This window comes from Adiantum capillus-veneris, chromosome 27, assembly GCF_014529385.1.
Source record: "Adiantum capillus-veneris isolate H3 chromosome 27, ASM1452938v2, whole genome shotgun sequence".
Classification (NCBI taxonomy): domain Eukaryota; kingdom Viridiplantae; phylum Streptophyta; class Polypodiopsida; order Polypodiales; family Pteridaceae; genus Adiantum; species Adiantum capillus-veneris.
The window spans coordinates 71,960,770-71,975,346 of record NC_140957.1 but is presented as its reverse complement, the minus strand read 5'-3'; the positions used below and the strand labels follow the sequence as shown (position 1 = coordinate 71,975,346).

Below are 14,577 nucleotides of genomic sequence, written 5' to 3'. Positions count from 1 at the left end.
ATGCGGAACGTGGGCGAGGAGATGTGCATCCCATTCACATGCAACCCGCTTTTCCCCTTTCTCAAAATAGGCCGGATACTGGAAGGAATGGAGTAATGAAGTGTGCTAGTCTCCACCCAACCATGCTATCTTATAGCCTCCCCCTAGCATACACACTGTCCAACCTTGCCCGTAGGACCTGTGTTCTTACAAGGACTATCCAAGAGACATCAAAAATCTATCCTACGAGTTTGAAACACAAGATTTGTTACTTAAGATTGAAGCGGGAACTTGCCCCCGTACTAAAGGACACCTCACTTTTGGAGGGGACACATGGTTTAAAATAGGTGTTGCGAATCAATAAATATCTTGGTAGTCAATTCAAATGTTAAGTTGATGTGTCTTAACAATTGTGAACTCAATGTGAGCTTGTATGTAAATGAGTTTTGAACTAGATGTGAACAATATATGAACTTGCAGTCATATGCATTATAGCTTTTGTATTGTGAACTAGTTGCACTTTAACCAAAAACCTTAGGTCTCGATATGAATGTCAACTCAACAGTTGTGAAATAGGTTTGAATTGGTATGTAAACAAGTTGTGAACTAGATGTGATCAAATTTTGAATGCCGCAAATTGTGGTTGCACTGAACGAGTTGTGAATTGCGTTGTGGACTATGATATTGTGAAGTCAACAACATCCGTTAAACGATGCAAATTTGCACTCAACAACAAATCGCATGCACTAGTGGATTCGTAAGGCACTTACTTCAATATTGAGGGGGTTGAGAGATTAAGCCACTCCTAGCCCCGATTTTTTCCCTTTGGTAGAATTAGATGATCAGAATGCTCATTCATATAAGCGATCAGAATGCTCGTTCATCAATATAAAAGTTATTACATTTTCCTACTCGCACGTGCACAAGCACACATGCGAGGAGTATTCTTAGGGCTTGTTCATACTACTTGCACTCGACCCACCCGCAGGCAAGATTTTTGAGCTTTTGAATTCACACAGCAGTCGTATATTCTCCACCTGCTTTTGTCACAACAAGCTAGAATGCTGTTACTAGCCCTAGTTTCGCGCTCAAAGCTTTGAGCTGAAAAGCGAATGGAAGACCCATGGGTGGTGAGGCTGCCCGTGAGACAAATGGGTCTGGAACACCTACATTATACTTTCAGCCAATCACACTTAGCATCGGAGGAGCAGTTTCAACAGACCTCAAAAATGTCACGGACAAGGTTTGAACTCACAACGTGCCGCGGGTGAGACTGAAAGCTTATCATAGGAGCTTCCTAGCTATTTCAACAGACCTCAAAAATGTCACGGACAAGGTTTGAACTCACAATGTACCGCGGGTGAGACTGAAAGCTTATCATAGGAGCTTCCTAGCTCGCCAACCATTCACAATGTTGGTAGGACAGAAGGCAGTCCTTTGGACTGCCACAGGCGGAGTGGCTACCAACGTTGCTACCATGCCTTCCACCCTTGCGCTTGCCGATGTCTACAAGCTCTGTTTCAGAGCTTCCAGAGGTTCTTTCGGTCTGGCAAAAGGTATGCGTCCCCCAGAGAGAGAGAGAGAGAGAGAGAGAGAGAGACTAGGGACCAATAAAGAACAGACGGAGTGAGATTTTTTATCTTGGGCTGCGGTATGTGCCACAGTTTCTTGTCAAAAAAGGACCATTTGGGGGCTGAAACGGCATCAGTTGAAAATACCACACATGGTGCTTCTTTTGTTAAGTTAATGCCTGGAACTGCTGCTAAGCATTTTGGTACTTCCAATCATCGAAGTAGTCAAAGCTAGTGTATGCCATTGGAAGGGGCGGCGGAAGATGCACTTGGATGACAGAATGCTGCAGCTCATGCAAGAATTCTCTGTGATCACTTTGAGGTTGGTACTCCGGGAGTTGGCGTTTCCAGCACTACATGCTGCACTTGCTGCTGGTTTACGGTGTGACACTGCGAGCAGAGTCTGACAGCACTTCTGACTCATGCATCAAGGCATCGGCATAATTCATGGCCTGCTTGGTGAGGACTCGGCATGTAGAGCAGGTTGCAATCCCACACCCGATGTGAGAGGATTTAAGGATTGGTTATGGGCTCCAACACCGCAGTAAATGTGGGGCTAATGCAGGCTAAAAATGATTTGGCTGTTACGGCAACGAATGGGCCGTAGAGAGGGCTCGATACTAGAGCAAAGGGGCACCTAGGCAAAGAGGGTAATGGGTTGCCAGAGATGTATTGAAAGCTACAAAAACTGGAAATGCTAGGCTGAGTTGCTGGCTTCTCAATAGAGAGCGATCCCACTCCCAAGACGCTAGAGAGAGCGAGAGCGATCCACTTGCAGAAATGCTGGCAGGATGGAGGGTGAGGATTTGCGAAACGCCAAGGGTATATACGACGTTCCCTAGTTCTAGGTCAAGCAATGACTTTGGCATGATTCACAAAATAAACTACCAAAATTAACTTATTGATAAATTATGTGTAGGGTTAGTTTTTGGGCTAAATTACTGCACCAATTCAAGAATCTGATTGTTGTGGGAGTTGGTTCGATAGGCTCCTCTAACCTAAATCTACATGGCATTACGATGCCACTGAAGCGTAACAACATCCGTCAAAACGTGTTACAAACCTTTTATGCAAGAGGGTTTCAAAATTATCTAATGGACTTGTCCAGGCATGCAAGACTCAAGTCCTTCAAATAGGCTCGCAAAATAACCGGTACCAATTCCTCTAGGCTCTAAGACACTGCTAGAAGTTGATGTAGCATGTCCACGTGGCAGACAGAGCCATGTGCACATGACATTGAAGCAATTGAAGAAGTGGAAGAGGACGTTGGGAAAAAGCAGTTTCAGACTCAACAAGGTCTACTTGCGGAGTTAGAGCAAGATAGAAACGCAGTGGTGCTTTTGGGAGTCTGTAGGGTGTCTGACTAAGGAGGAGGACAAGAAAGAAGAACACAGAAAAGCAAAGAAAGCCAAGGCACAAATAGATTCAGTGTCTTGGAAGAGATGGTTAAAGGGATTGCAAAATCTTTTGATTTATGCAAGTAGAAAAGTGCAGAACCCAAAACTAACTTTCCCTTGTTTTTTGCATCCCCAATTTCCAAAATAGGTGGCTAAATGTCAATATCAACGCTAGGGCTTGTCTTAGAGAGGAAATGTTTGGCAAAAAGTAGGTTATGGGTACCAAAATTAATGAGGTTGATGCTATTAATGACTTGGTTATGGGCAAAATGAGAGAAATATATAAAGAATCTGCTAGTTCAGACATGATATGTACATCAAATTGCAATAGTATCTTACATAACTAAAATTTTGAATTCTCGAGCTTGGTGGTGGTTGATATGAGCAACAGATGCAAGTGAAAGATGAGTCAGGTTGTGAGCTACTTGATTTGACTAATTCATAGAGGGATCTTCTAGATGGACCTTCTAGACTTCTGTTGGGAGGAGTTCTTGGAAGTTTGGTGTCACGTGCACATCTAACCCTATGTGCATGTGGACAAGTTGGACTTACTTCTAGGGTTTAGGTCAGCCTAGGAAGTGTTCTGCACCTTTGTGAGCGTGTACGTAGGACGTGTATGTCCAGACACTTAGAGTAGCTGCATATTCTGATTGCACAAGCCATTAGTACCCAACATGAGCACCCAACATAAGCATTTCCACCGCGCGTGGGAACCACCTCTTATGGAACACTTAAATAATAAGTGACTTTGGGCATTTTATTTGAATCATGAGGCTGAATTGACTACTGCTCGATCCAGTCCTTGCATCGCTATATAGGCAGCCACTCGAGCATTGGAGAAGAGCAGGAGGCAGGAGAAGGGGGGGCAAGCGCCCTCCGCACCCAGCCTCCCAGCAGTCCTAGCGTTTTCTCACCTTCAGCCAGCCAGCCAGCGTTTTGACCTGCTACTTCAGCGTTTTTAGACCTCTTCACCAACGCTCTCAATACCTGTCACAAGACAGGCACCACATGCCAATAGAAAAGAACAGATTGAACAGACTTTTAGCACTTCAATAAAAACATAACTGAGAGAGAGAGAGAGAGAGAGAGAGAGAGAGAGAGAGAGAGAGAGAGAGAGAGAGTGGCGGAATTCCACCCCAGAGAGTATTGGCCCCAAACCTTGGCGCCCCTTTCGGTATTTCTTTATATTGCATCAACACAGTACAAGCCGGTACTCCAGACTCTGCACCTTCACCAGGAAGCATGCCAGAGAATGAGCCCTAACCTCATATTTAAAGGCCCTTGGCCTGAAAAGCAGTTACAGTGAAAAGCCTTCAAAACTCAAAAGCTTCTGGTCCCAAAAGCAATGCTAAAAGTTGCCAGCGTAATTTACGGAAATCCGTATAGCCTGCCTCGTCATCAGCCAACGCAAAACGCGGAAAACCGTACAGCCTGCCACGTCATCAGCCAGTGTAATTTTCGGAACTTCCGTACAGCTGCCACGTCATCAGCTTTGCGTGAGTGTGTGTGAGTCGTGCTTTATTTTAATCCCTTTGTCACTGGGGCCCCATCGGACGGGGTCCCCATGAGTTGGTAGGACTTCTTCTTCTTTTGGTACTTGTTCTTCTTAGGGTTTAGGTCCCTCGGTCGGCATTTGTAAGTTGGCTCCATTCTTTAGGCTTTGACACGTCAGCAGTTTGTGACATCTCGCCTTCTTGATACCACTGTCACAAGACGAGCACCACGTGCCAATAGAAAAGAGCAGACTGAACAGACTTTTAGCACTTCAATAAAAACATAACTGAGAGAGAGAGAGAGAGAGAGAGAGAGAGAGAGAGAGAGAGAGAGACGCGACACAGAGTGGCGGAATTCCACCCCAGAGAGTATTGGCCCCAAACCTTGGTGCCCCTTTTGGTATTTCTTTATATTGCATCAACACAGTACAAGCCGGTACTCCAGACTCTGCACCTTCACCAGGAAGCATGTCAGAGAATAAGCCCTAACCTCATATTTAAAGGCCCTTTGCCTGAAAAGCAGTTACAATGAAAAGCCTTCAAAACTCAAAAGCTTCTGGTCCCAAAGCAATGCCAAAAGCTGCCAGCGTAATTTACGGAAATCCGTATAGCTTGCCATGTCATCAGCCAACGCAAAACACGGAAAACTGTACAGCCTGCCACGTCATCAACCAGAGTAATTTTCGGAACTTCCGTACAGTTGCCACGTCATTAGCTTTGCGTGAGTGTGTGTGTGAGTCGTGCTTTATTTTAATCCCTTTATGGGCCCCATCGCACGGGGCCCCCATAAGTTGGTAGGACTTCTTCTTCTTCTGCTACTTGTTCTTCTTAGGGTTTAGGCCCCTCGGCTGACATCTGTAAGTTGGCTCCATTCTTTAGGCTTTGACATGTCAGCAGTTTGTGACAGTACCAGCCATTAGCATTATAACCTCAGTCATTCAGCCTACAGCCGATCGGAGATTTCAGCCAGCAGATCCTCAAAAGCCTAGTGTATTTGAAGCATCTCAGCCGCAGCAGATTTCAGTCCACAGCTCTCAATGATTTCAGTTCTCAGCTACCATCGTCTACAACAACAGAAGATCAGCCCGTAGCCTCGCCGCACTAGCTGATTCCCATCAACATCCATAACGATTTCAGATTTCAACGACACCATCGTCGTCGACATCGTCATCGTCATCGTCGTCATTGTCGTGGACATCATCATCGTCATCGTCATCGCCGTCGACATCGTCGTCGTCAAGCATCACAATATTTAGAACCACTGTACCATACTTTATGCAATCTAAAGCAAATACCTCTCTAACAATAGATAGGGGGGCCCTTGGGGAGGGGTTTGAGACCCGATATTTGGTGTCGTGTCTCTCTATCACTCTCAACACTTTCTCTCACAGTTTCCACTCTCTTTTGTTTTGGTCATTGCACAATCTCTTATTAAGTCAAGGAAGGCTCTCCCTTCCTTTAAGTAAAAAGAACCTTGAACACTCACTAATCACTCATCTTGAGTATACACCATCATCCTCTTCCGTTGCACCTTACATTGGTATCAGAGATCCATGGCAGTGTTCGGTATCATCACTCAAGGAAAAGAATCACAAAGAACCACTCAAATTTTTTTGCTTCTTGTGATGTCACGTGCACATCTAACCCTATGTAAGGTGCAGTGGAAGTGAATGTTGAACTTTGCTCAAGATGAGTGCTCCAAACTGTGCTCAAGGGTTTCTTTTACTTACGGAAGGGAGAGCCTTCCGTTCCTTTAATGAGAGAGTGCAAGTGATCACAAACAAGTGGATAAACAGTGTGAATGAATGTGCTGAGACTGAGAGATAGAGAGAGAAGAATACGACGCCAGAATGTTGTCAAAACCCTCCTCCGAAGGCCCGACTCTCTATAGCGAGAGCGGTCTACTTATGATTGCATAAATCTCTACAATGCTTGGACTTGCTGACGATATCGACGATGATGAGGACGACGACGAGACGGACTGAAATCTGAAAATGTTAAGGGCTGAAATCTGCAAATCTTTATCTGCTGAATTCTGACTCTATGTCGGTGACGATGTCGATGACGACGACGCAACGACAACGCGTTGAAATTGCAGATGCTGAAATCTGTGTTTTTTGGGCTGAATGTGCAAACTTCGTTGGATTTGACCGTGCAGCGAGGATCTGTTGCGGGAAGGTGAGATCTGCGAGGTTTGGGGGTTCTATTGCGGAAACTGAGTGCTGAAAACTGAAAACGCTGAGTCTAGGGCTGATTTCGTCGGAAGATCTGCAAAAATGCTGAGGTTGATCTGCAAACCAAAAACGCTAGGGGCTGAAACCTGTCTTTGCTGAGGAAACTGCCAACGCTAGGGCTGATCTGCTGTTGTTGGGGAATTTGCTATCGCTAGGGATGATCTGCTGTGTCTTGTGGTCGTCGAGGCTGATTTGCCATGCAAAAACGCTAAGGCTGATCTGCAATTGCAAGACGCTAGGTCCTTGTTGACGTGTTGCAAAAACACTAGGCTTGTTGGGGTCCTGCTGAGAAGGTGCCCGTTGAACCGAAGTTCCTGCTGCCTCTTCTGTTGTGGAATGCTAGCGTTGGATTTTCTTATATACAAGCTTATCAAATTTGCCCTACCTAGTTCCCAACAAAAGTCACTTACAAATAATAAGTAAGAAATGTCAAGAATAGGAAAAATAGGTTTTGTGCATAGGAAAATGCTCCTGATGGATTCTGATGGTAATGCTGATGATTATGCTGTGTGCAACCAGAGGATATGCATATAATCTAAGTGTCTGGACATGCACGGTCTGCGAACAGACTCACAAAAGTGCCAGATCACTCTCTATTCTAGACTGACTTGACTGAAGTGAACCCTGGTCATGCTATAGCTTGTCCACGGATACATAGGGTTAGATGCATATGTTTATGGACAACAGAATGGTAAGAATGGTAACTCTTCTAGCCAATCTTCCTCTAATTCTTCGGAAAAGAACTTTCAAAATGAATCTAAGGGTAAAGCTAAAGCACTTGCAAAACCTAAGCTCACCCCGGATGAAAAGGCTGCACAAGGAATTATAGGAGGATACAGCACGGCTGAAGAAAAAGCGATTTATGCTAAGGAAGGTGGATGTTATCAATGTCAAAGCTTGTCCTAATATAGCCCCACCTAAAGAACCAAAGGCACCCACAGTAACCACAAGCACTTTAACGAACCAAGCTGAATCTTCTCATGTCTCTAACACACACATTGATGAGTCTCTCATGAAGTGTTAGGGTCATGTAAAGGGTCAGCGTTTTATCATATTGTTTGATCCAGGCAGTATGCATGATGTGATTAGTACCTCTCTTGTTGAGAGAGTCTGCCTAGAGGTTAGTCAGAAATCTCCTCTCGAGGTCTCTGGCTTCGCTGCCGGTATGGACTCTCTCATGACGAAAGAGTGCCTTGATGTGTTGTTTACAGTTCAACAAGCTGCTTTCTCGCGTTTCCTTTGTCAGGATGTGATATCTTTGGGCATTACATGGTTTCGGGAGTACAACCCTCTCATTGATTGGGAGGCTAACACTCTCACATTAAATTTTAAGACTGACTCCCCCATCATCATTCGTGCTGAGGAGAGTCTGCATTCTTTGCCTCTTATTTCTCATGTGTAGGTAAAGTGGGAATTACGACGAGGAACACAAGCGGCATTCATCTATGCTGCTCAGTTCCCAGAGCATACAGGCTCCAGACAAGTATTCAGATTTGTTTACCAAGTTTAAGCATCTCTTTTTGCAGGATGATCTTCCACCCCGTCTCCCACCCGAGCGGCCGGAGGACCATCGCATCGAGCTTATGGAGGGGACACAGCCTGTCAGCAAGGCTCCCTACCGTTTGAACAAGACACAGGAGGAAGAGTTAAGAGCGGCAACTCACGGAGTTGGTGGCTTGAGGATTCATACGTCCGAGTGTAAGTCCTGTAAGTCCTTTTGCTGCTTCTATTTTGTTTGTCCGCAAGAAAGATGGTTCGTCCCGTTTGTTTGTTGATTACAGGGGCATTGAACAAGATGACCCTCAAGAACAAGTCTCCGATGCGGCGCATTGAGTATATCCTTGATAGGCTCAATGGGGCAAAGGTTTTCAGTAAGGTCGATCTCAAGAGCGGATACCATCAAGTATGGTTATTCAAAGGCGACATCTTCAAGACCGCTTATCGCACAGAGCGAGGGCAATGAGAGTATGTTATGCCTTTTGGATTGACAGGTGCCGTGGGTACATTTAATCATCTCATGGTAGGCCGTTTCAGTGATATGGTTGTTGTATGTGTGTTGATCTTTCTGGATGATATTCTCATTTTTTCTGCATCGTGGGAACAACATGAAAAGGATGTCGAAAGTGTACTAACCCGTTTGGATGAGTGTCAGTTGTACATTGTAGCTAAGAAATCAGAGTTTTTTCTCACTGAAGTTACTTATCTGGGTTATATCATATCTGCAGAAGGCGTCAAGCTAGACCCCGCGAAGGTGGAACAGGTACGTAATTGGGATTTGCCCAAAACTGCATATGATGTGCGTTCTTTTCTTGGTTTATGTCAAGCATATAGTTCGCACATAGAGAATTTTGCACGCATTGCCGCACCTATGACTGATGTTTTGAAAGGGGTAAAGACTCGCCATCAGCGCGTAGACTTGCCCGAAGCAGCCATTGAGGCTTTCGCAGCTCTCAAGGTTGCGGTAACAGAAGCACCGTATCTTATCCTTGCCTCTTCGGATGATCCCTTTGAGGTATGGGAGCAATGTCGCCATAGGCGCTGTGCTTCAGCAGCATGGTTGTCCTGTAGCTTTTCTTAGCCGGAAGCTCAATAATACAGAAAAGAACTATTCAGTTTATGATAAAGAACTTTTGTATGTCATTCACTCTCTTAAGCATTGGAAGCATTTTCTGTATGGTAGAGAGTTTACAGTTCGCACATATCATCAAGCCCTCAAGTGGCTCCAGTCTATGTCTAATGCACATTGGAGTGATCGCCACAAGCACGGTGGTCACAATTTTTTGAGCAATTTGGAGGTTCGATTGAGTATGTGCTTGGGAAAGCTAACCCTGTTGTAGATGCGTTGAGTCGCAAAGGACAGATTTTGGCTCTTGAGTCAAGATCCACAGTTTCTATTCAGGGTGTCTCTCGACAGCATGAAGAACCAATATGTGGATTTCGAGTTTGGTAAACAATGGTTGCAGGCTCTTGCTTCCCAAGGGCCAAGCAACTATGTCATTTGTGATGGTTTGTTGTATTTTCGTCAACGTTTATGTGTGTTGCTCTCTCTCAGGCCAACCATATTGCATGATGCACATGATTCTCTCACGGGTGGGCACAAGGGAATTAACACCACTTTGGAAAAAATAGAAAGATATTTTTATTAACCTAAAATGCGAAAGGATGTGTTTCGTTATGTCACACAATGCAATATATGTCAAAAGGTAAAAGCGCCTCGGGATAAGCAGTAAGGCCTCTTGCTTTCGCTGCCTATTTCCGATGGACCTTTTCAAGATATTTCGATGGATTTTGTGACTAACCTTCCACCTAGTTTGCATTCAAGGAACACTCAATGCTTGTAAGGCCACAGTCACAGCGCAAGATGTAGCATGGTTGTTTATAAAGCATTGGTACCCCCTTTGTGGTTTGCTAAAGTCGATTGTATCAGATAGGGATGTTAAGTTCACGTCCAATTTTTGACGCGCACTCCTTTGAAAATTTTGGCACTAAGGTGAATTTTTCATCGGCTTTTTATCCACAGTCAGATGGTCAGATAGAGATTTACAATCAGTTGTCTTTTGATGTTTTAAAGTCATATGTGCATGATCAACAGTTTCAGTGGGAGCTCTATTTTCCATTGGTCCAAGCTATTCTGAATGACTTTTTTCCTGTGTCATTGGTCGAACTCCGTATGAGACAGCTTTTGGCCGTCCGTTCCAATTACTTTTGACTCGCTCGGTCAGTCAAATGCCTGATGCCAACGCTGAAAGTCAGTAAATGGATGAGATTTCTGAGAGTGTGAAGCTTCGGCTAAGCAAGGCTCAGGAATCTTATTCTCGGTAGGCTAATAAGCATCGTCAAGATGTTTCGATCAAGGAAGGGGATTGGGTGTATTTAAGAATCATGAAGCAAAGAAGTGTCCCAAGTTGTCTTTTCGAATGCTTGGTCCATTTCCTGTCATTAAAAAGATAAATGAGATTTCAATGAAATTGCAATTGTTTAACTCATGGTCAATGCACAATGTTTTCCGTGTTTCTTGGTTGAAAGTGTTTTAGGGAACGCCTCCAAAGGACATTTCGGAAGAAGAAGAACCGGAGATCATCTATGAAGCTGAAGTCATGGAGCCGGAGCAAGTGTTGTTGCATCGGTTTCGACATGGTTCAAAGAAGCAAGTGAGATGTTTATGGACAACAAGTTAGAACGCGAAGCAAGAACAGCAGAAGAAAAGTAGAAATTGATCATAAGTACCAAGGAAGAATGGCAGCCATAGCACGTGAGCGCGAGCAAGCACGCTTGGAAGCCAAAGCAAGACAAACCGAATTTGATCGTGAGCGCGAAGAAAGAGAAGCAGAATTTGATAACGAAAACAAAGCAAGACAAGAAATGAACGTCTGACATATGAAAGAGATGTTGCAACTCTTTTTTCAAGTTCAGACACATATGCAAGAGATTCGGGAAAATGAGACTCTCTCAGTCTCTTCTTCTCCAAAGCATGACACACAGGATTTGCATGATGATAAGCATGATGAATTGCATGATAATGATGAGCATGATGATTTGAATGATAAGGACAAGCACCTTACATTGGTATCAGAGCAACCAAAGTGAATGTTGAACATTGCTCAAGATCAGTGCTTCGAATTGTGCTCAAGGGTTCCTTTTACTTAGGAAGGGAGAGCCTTCCGTTCCTTTAGTGAGAGAGTGCAATGGACACAAACAAAGTGGTGAACACTGTGAATGAAGGTGTTGAGACTGAGAGATAGAGAGAGAAGAATACGACACCAGAATGTTGTCAAACCCTTCTCCGTAGGCCTCACTCTCAATGGCCAGAGCGGTCTACTATTGATTGCACAAATCTATACAATGCTTGGACTTGCCGACGATGAGGACGACGATGAGACGAGCTGAAATCTGCAAATCTTTATCATTCAAATCATCATGTTCATCATTATCATGCAATTCGTCATGCAAATCCTGTGTATCATGCTTTGGAGAAGAAGAGACTGAGAGAGTCTCCTTTTTGCGAATCTCTTGCATCTATGCCTGAACTTGAGAAAAGAGTTGCAACATCTCTTTCATGTGTTGGTCGTTCATTGCTTGTCTTGCTTTGTTCTGGCGATCAACTTCTGCTTCTCTTTCTTCGAGCTCACGATCAAATTCGGCTTGTCTTACAATGGCTTCCAAGCGTGCTTGTTCGCGCTCATTCGCTATGGTTGCCATTCTTCCTTGGTACTTACGATCAATTTTGCCTTTCTTTCTGTTGTTCTTGCTTCGCGTTTTAGCTTCCTTGCTTCGCGTTCTAATTTGCTGCCCATAAACATCTCACTTGCTTCTTCGAACCATGTCGAAACCGATGCAACAACACTTACTCCGGCTCCATGACTTCAGCTTCATCGATGATCTCCGGTTCTTCTTCTTCCGAAATGTCCTTTGGAGGCGTTTCCCGAAACACTTTCAACCAACAAACATGGAAAACGTTGTGCATTGACCATGAGTTAGGCAATTGCAATTTCATTGAAATCTCATTTATCTTTTTAATGACAGGAAATGGACCATACATTCGAAAAGACAACTTGGGACACTTCTCAATTTGCTTAAGACGTTGCTTCATGATTCTTAAATACACCCAATCCCCTTCCTTGATCGAAACATCTTGACGATGCTTATTAGCCTGCCGAGAATAAGATTCCTGAGCCTTGCTTAGCCGAAGCTTCACACTCTCAGAATTCTCATCCAATGACTGACTTTCAGCATTGGCATCAAGCATTTGATTGACCGAGCGAGTCAAAAGTGATTGGAACGGACGGCCAAAAGGTGTGTCATACGGAGTTCGACCAATGGTAGAGGAAAAAGAGTCATTTAAAATAGCTTGGACCAATGGAAAATAGAGCTCCCACTGAGACTGTTGATCATGCACATATGACTTTAAAACATCAAAAGCCAACTGATTGTAAATCTCTGTCTGAACATCTGATTGTGGATGAAAAGCCAATGAAAAATTCAACTTAGTGCCAAAATTTTCAAAGAGTACGCGCCATAAATTGGACGTGAACTTAACATCCCTATCTGAAACAATCGACTTTGGGAAACCACAGAGGGGGTACCAATGCTTTATGAACAACCGTGCTACATCTTGTGCTGTGACTGTGGCCTTACAAGGAATTAACATGCAAAACTTGTTGAAGCGATCAACAATTGTCAAACATTGAGTGTTCCTTGAATGCAAACTAGGTGGAAGGTTAGTCACAAAATCCATCGAAAAATCTTGAAAAGGTCTATCGGAAATAGGAAGCGGAAGTAAGAGGCCTTGCTGCTTATCCCGAGGCGCTTTTACCTTTTGACATATAGTGCATTGTGTGACATAACGAAACATATCCTTTCGCATTTTAGGCCAATAAAAGAATCTTTCTATTTTTTCCAAAGTGGTGTTCATTCCCTTGTGCCCACCCGTGAGAGAATCATGTGTATCATGCAATATGGTTGGCCTGAGAGAGGGCTACACACATAAACGTTGACGAAAATACAACAAACCATCATGAATGAGATAGTTGCTTGGCCCTTGGGAAGCAAGAGCTTGCAACCATTGTTTACCAAACTCGGAATCCGCATATTGATTCTTCATGCTGTCAAAAGAAACACCCTGAATAGAAACTGTGGATCTTGACTCAAGAGCCAAAAGTTGTCCTTTGTGACTCAATGCTTCTGCAACAGGGTTAGATTTTCCAGGCACATACTCAATCAAACCTCCAAATTGCTCAAAAATTGTGACCACCGTGCTTGGCGATCACTCCAATGTGCACTATGCATAGACTGGAGCTACTTGAGGGCTTGATGATCTGTGCGAATTGTAAACTGTCTACCATACAGAAAATGCTTCCAATGCTTAAGAGAGTGAATGACATACAAAAGTTCTTTATCATAAACTGAATAGTTCTTTTCTGTACTATTGAGCTTCCGGCTAAGGAAAGCTATAGGACGACCATGCTGCTGAAGTACAGCGTCTATGGCGACATCGCTCGCATCCGTCCATACCTCAAAGGGATCATCCGAAGAGGCAAGGATAAGACACAGGGCTTCTGTCACCGCAACCTTGAGAGCTGCGAAAGCCTCAATGGTTGCTTCGGACAAGTCTACGCGTTGACGGCGAGTCTTTACCCCTTTCAAAACATCAGTCATAGGTGCGGCAATGCGTGCAAAATTCTCTATGTGCGAACTATATGCTTGACATAAACCAAGAAAAGAACGCAGGTCATATGTAGTTTTGGGCAAATTCCAATTATGTACCTGTTTCACCTTCGCGGGGTCTAGCTTGACGTCTTCTACAAAAATGATATAACCCAGATAAGTAACTTAAGTGAGAAAAAACTCAGATTACTTAGCTGCAATGTACAACTGACACTCATCCAAACGGGTTAGTATCCTTTCGACATCCTTTTCATGTTGTTTTCACGATGCAGAAAAAATGAGAATATCATCCAGAAAGATGAACACACATACACCAACCATATCGCCGAAACGGCTTACCATGAGACGATTAAATGTACCCACGGCACCTGTCAATCCAAAAGGCATAACAACATACTCCGATTGCCCTCGCTCTGTGCGAAAAGCGGTCTTGAAGATGTTGCCTTTGAATAGAGAATAGTAGGACAAACTGTTGCATGCGTTGATCTATCTGCACTTCCCGCTCTAACCATCTTTCTTTGCATTCGCGAGCGAAGTCGGCTAGTCTTTCTGTGGGCTCGCGATCCAAGTCTGCGTTTCTTTCTGTGGCCGCCAAGTGTGCTTGCTCGCACTCACGCTCTATGGCTGCCATTCTTTCTTCATACCACACTTCTCGTTGTCTACCTTGTCGTACCATCATGTCCATCATCGACTTGACCAAAGCCTCCATAGGATTTGGTGCAAACCGTGGCGTAGATGG

The 14,577-nt window shown here is 44.1% G+C and overlaps 1 protein-coding gene across 2 annotated transcripts in view; it reads left to right on the top strand.

Annotated features, from left to right (window-relative positions):
* Positions 1 to 1,332: 1,332 nt before the first annotated feature.
* The window catches only part of EMB1030 (Alanyl-tRNA synthetase, class IIc), a 57,766-nt gene continuing 44,521 nt past the window's right edge, over positions 1,333 to 14,577 (top strand). Inside the window, exon 1 of one of the 2 annotated variants that reach the window (XM_086503683.1) lies at positions 1,333 to 1,535. In XM_086503683.1, the coding sequence (XP_086359809.1) occupies positions 1,391 to 1,535 (145 nt within the window). In that variant the 5' untranslated portion in view covers positions 1,333 to 1,390. The remainder of the gene's footprint in view (positions 1,536 to 14,577) is intronic. The other variant, XM_086503684.1, reaches the window with a different exon arrangement.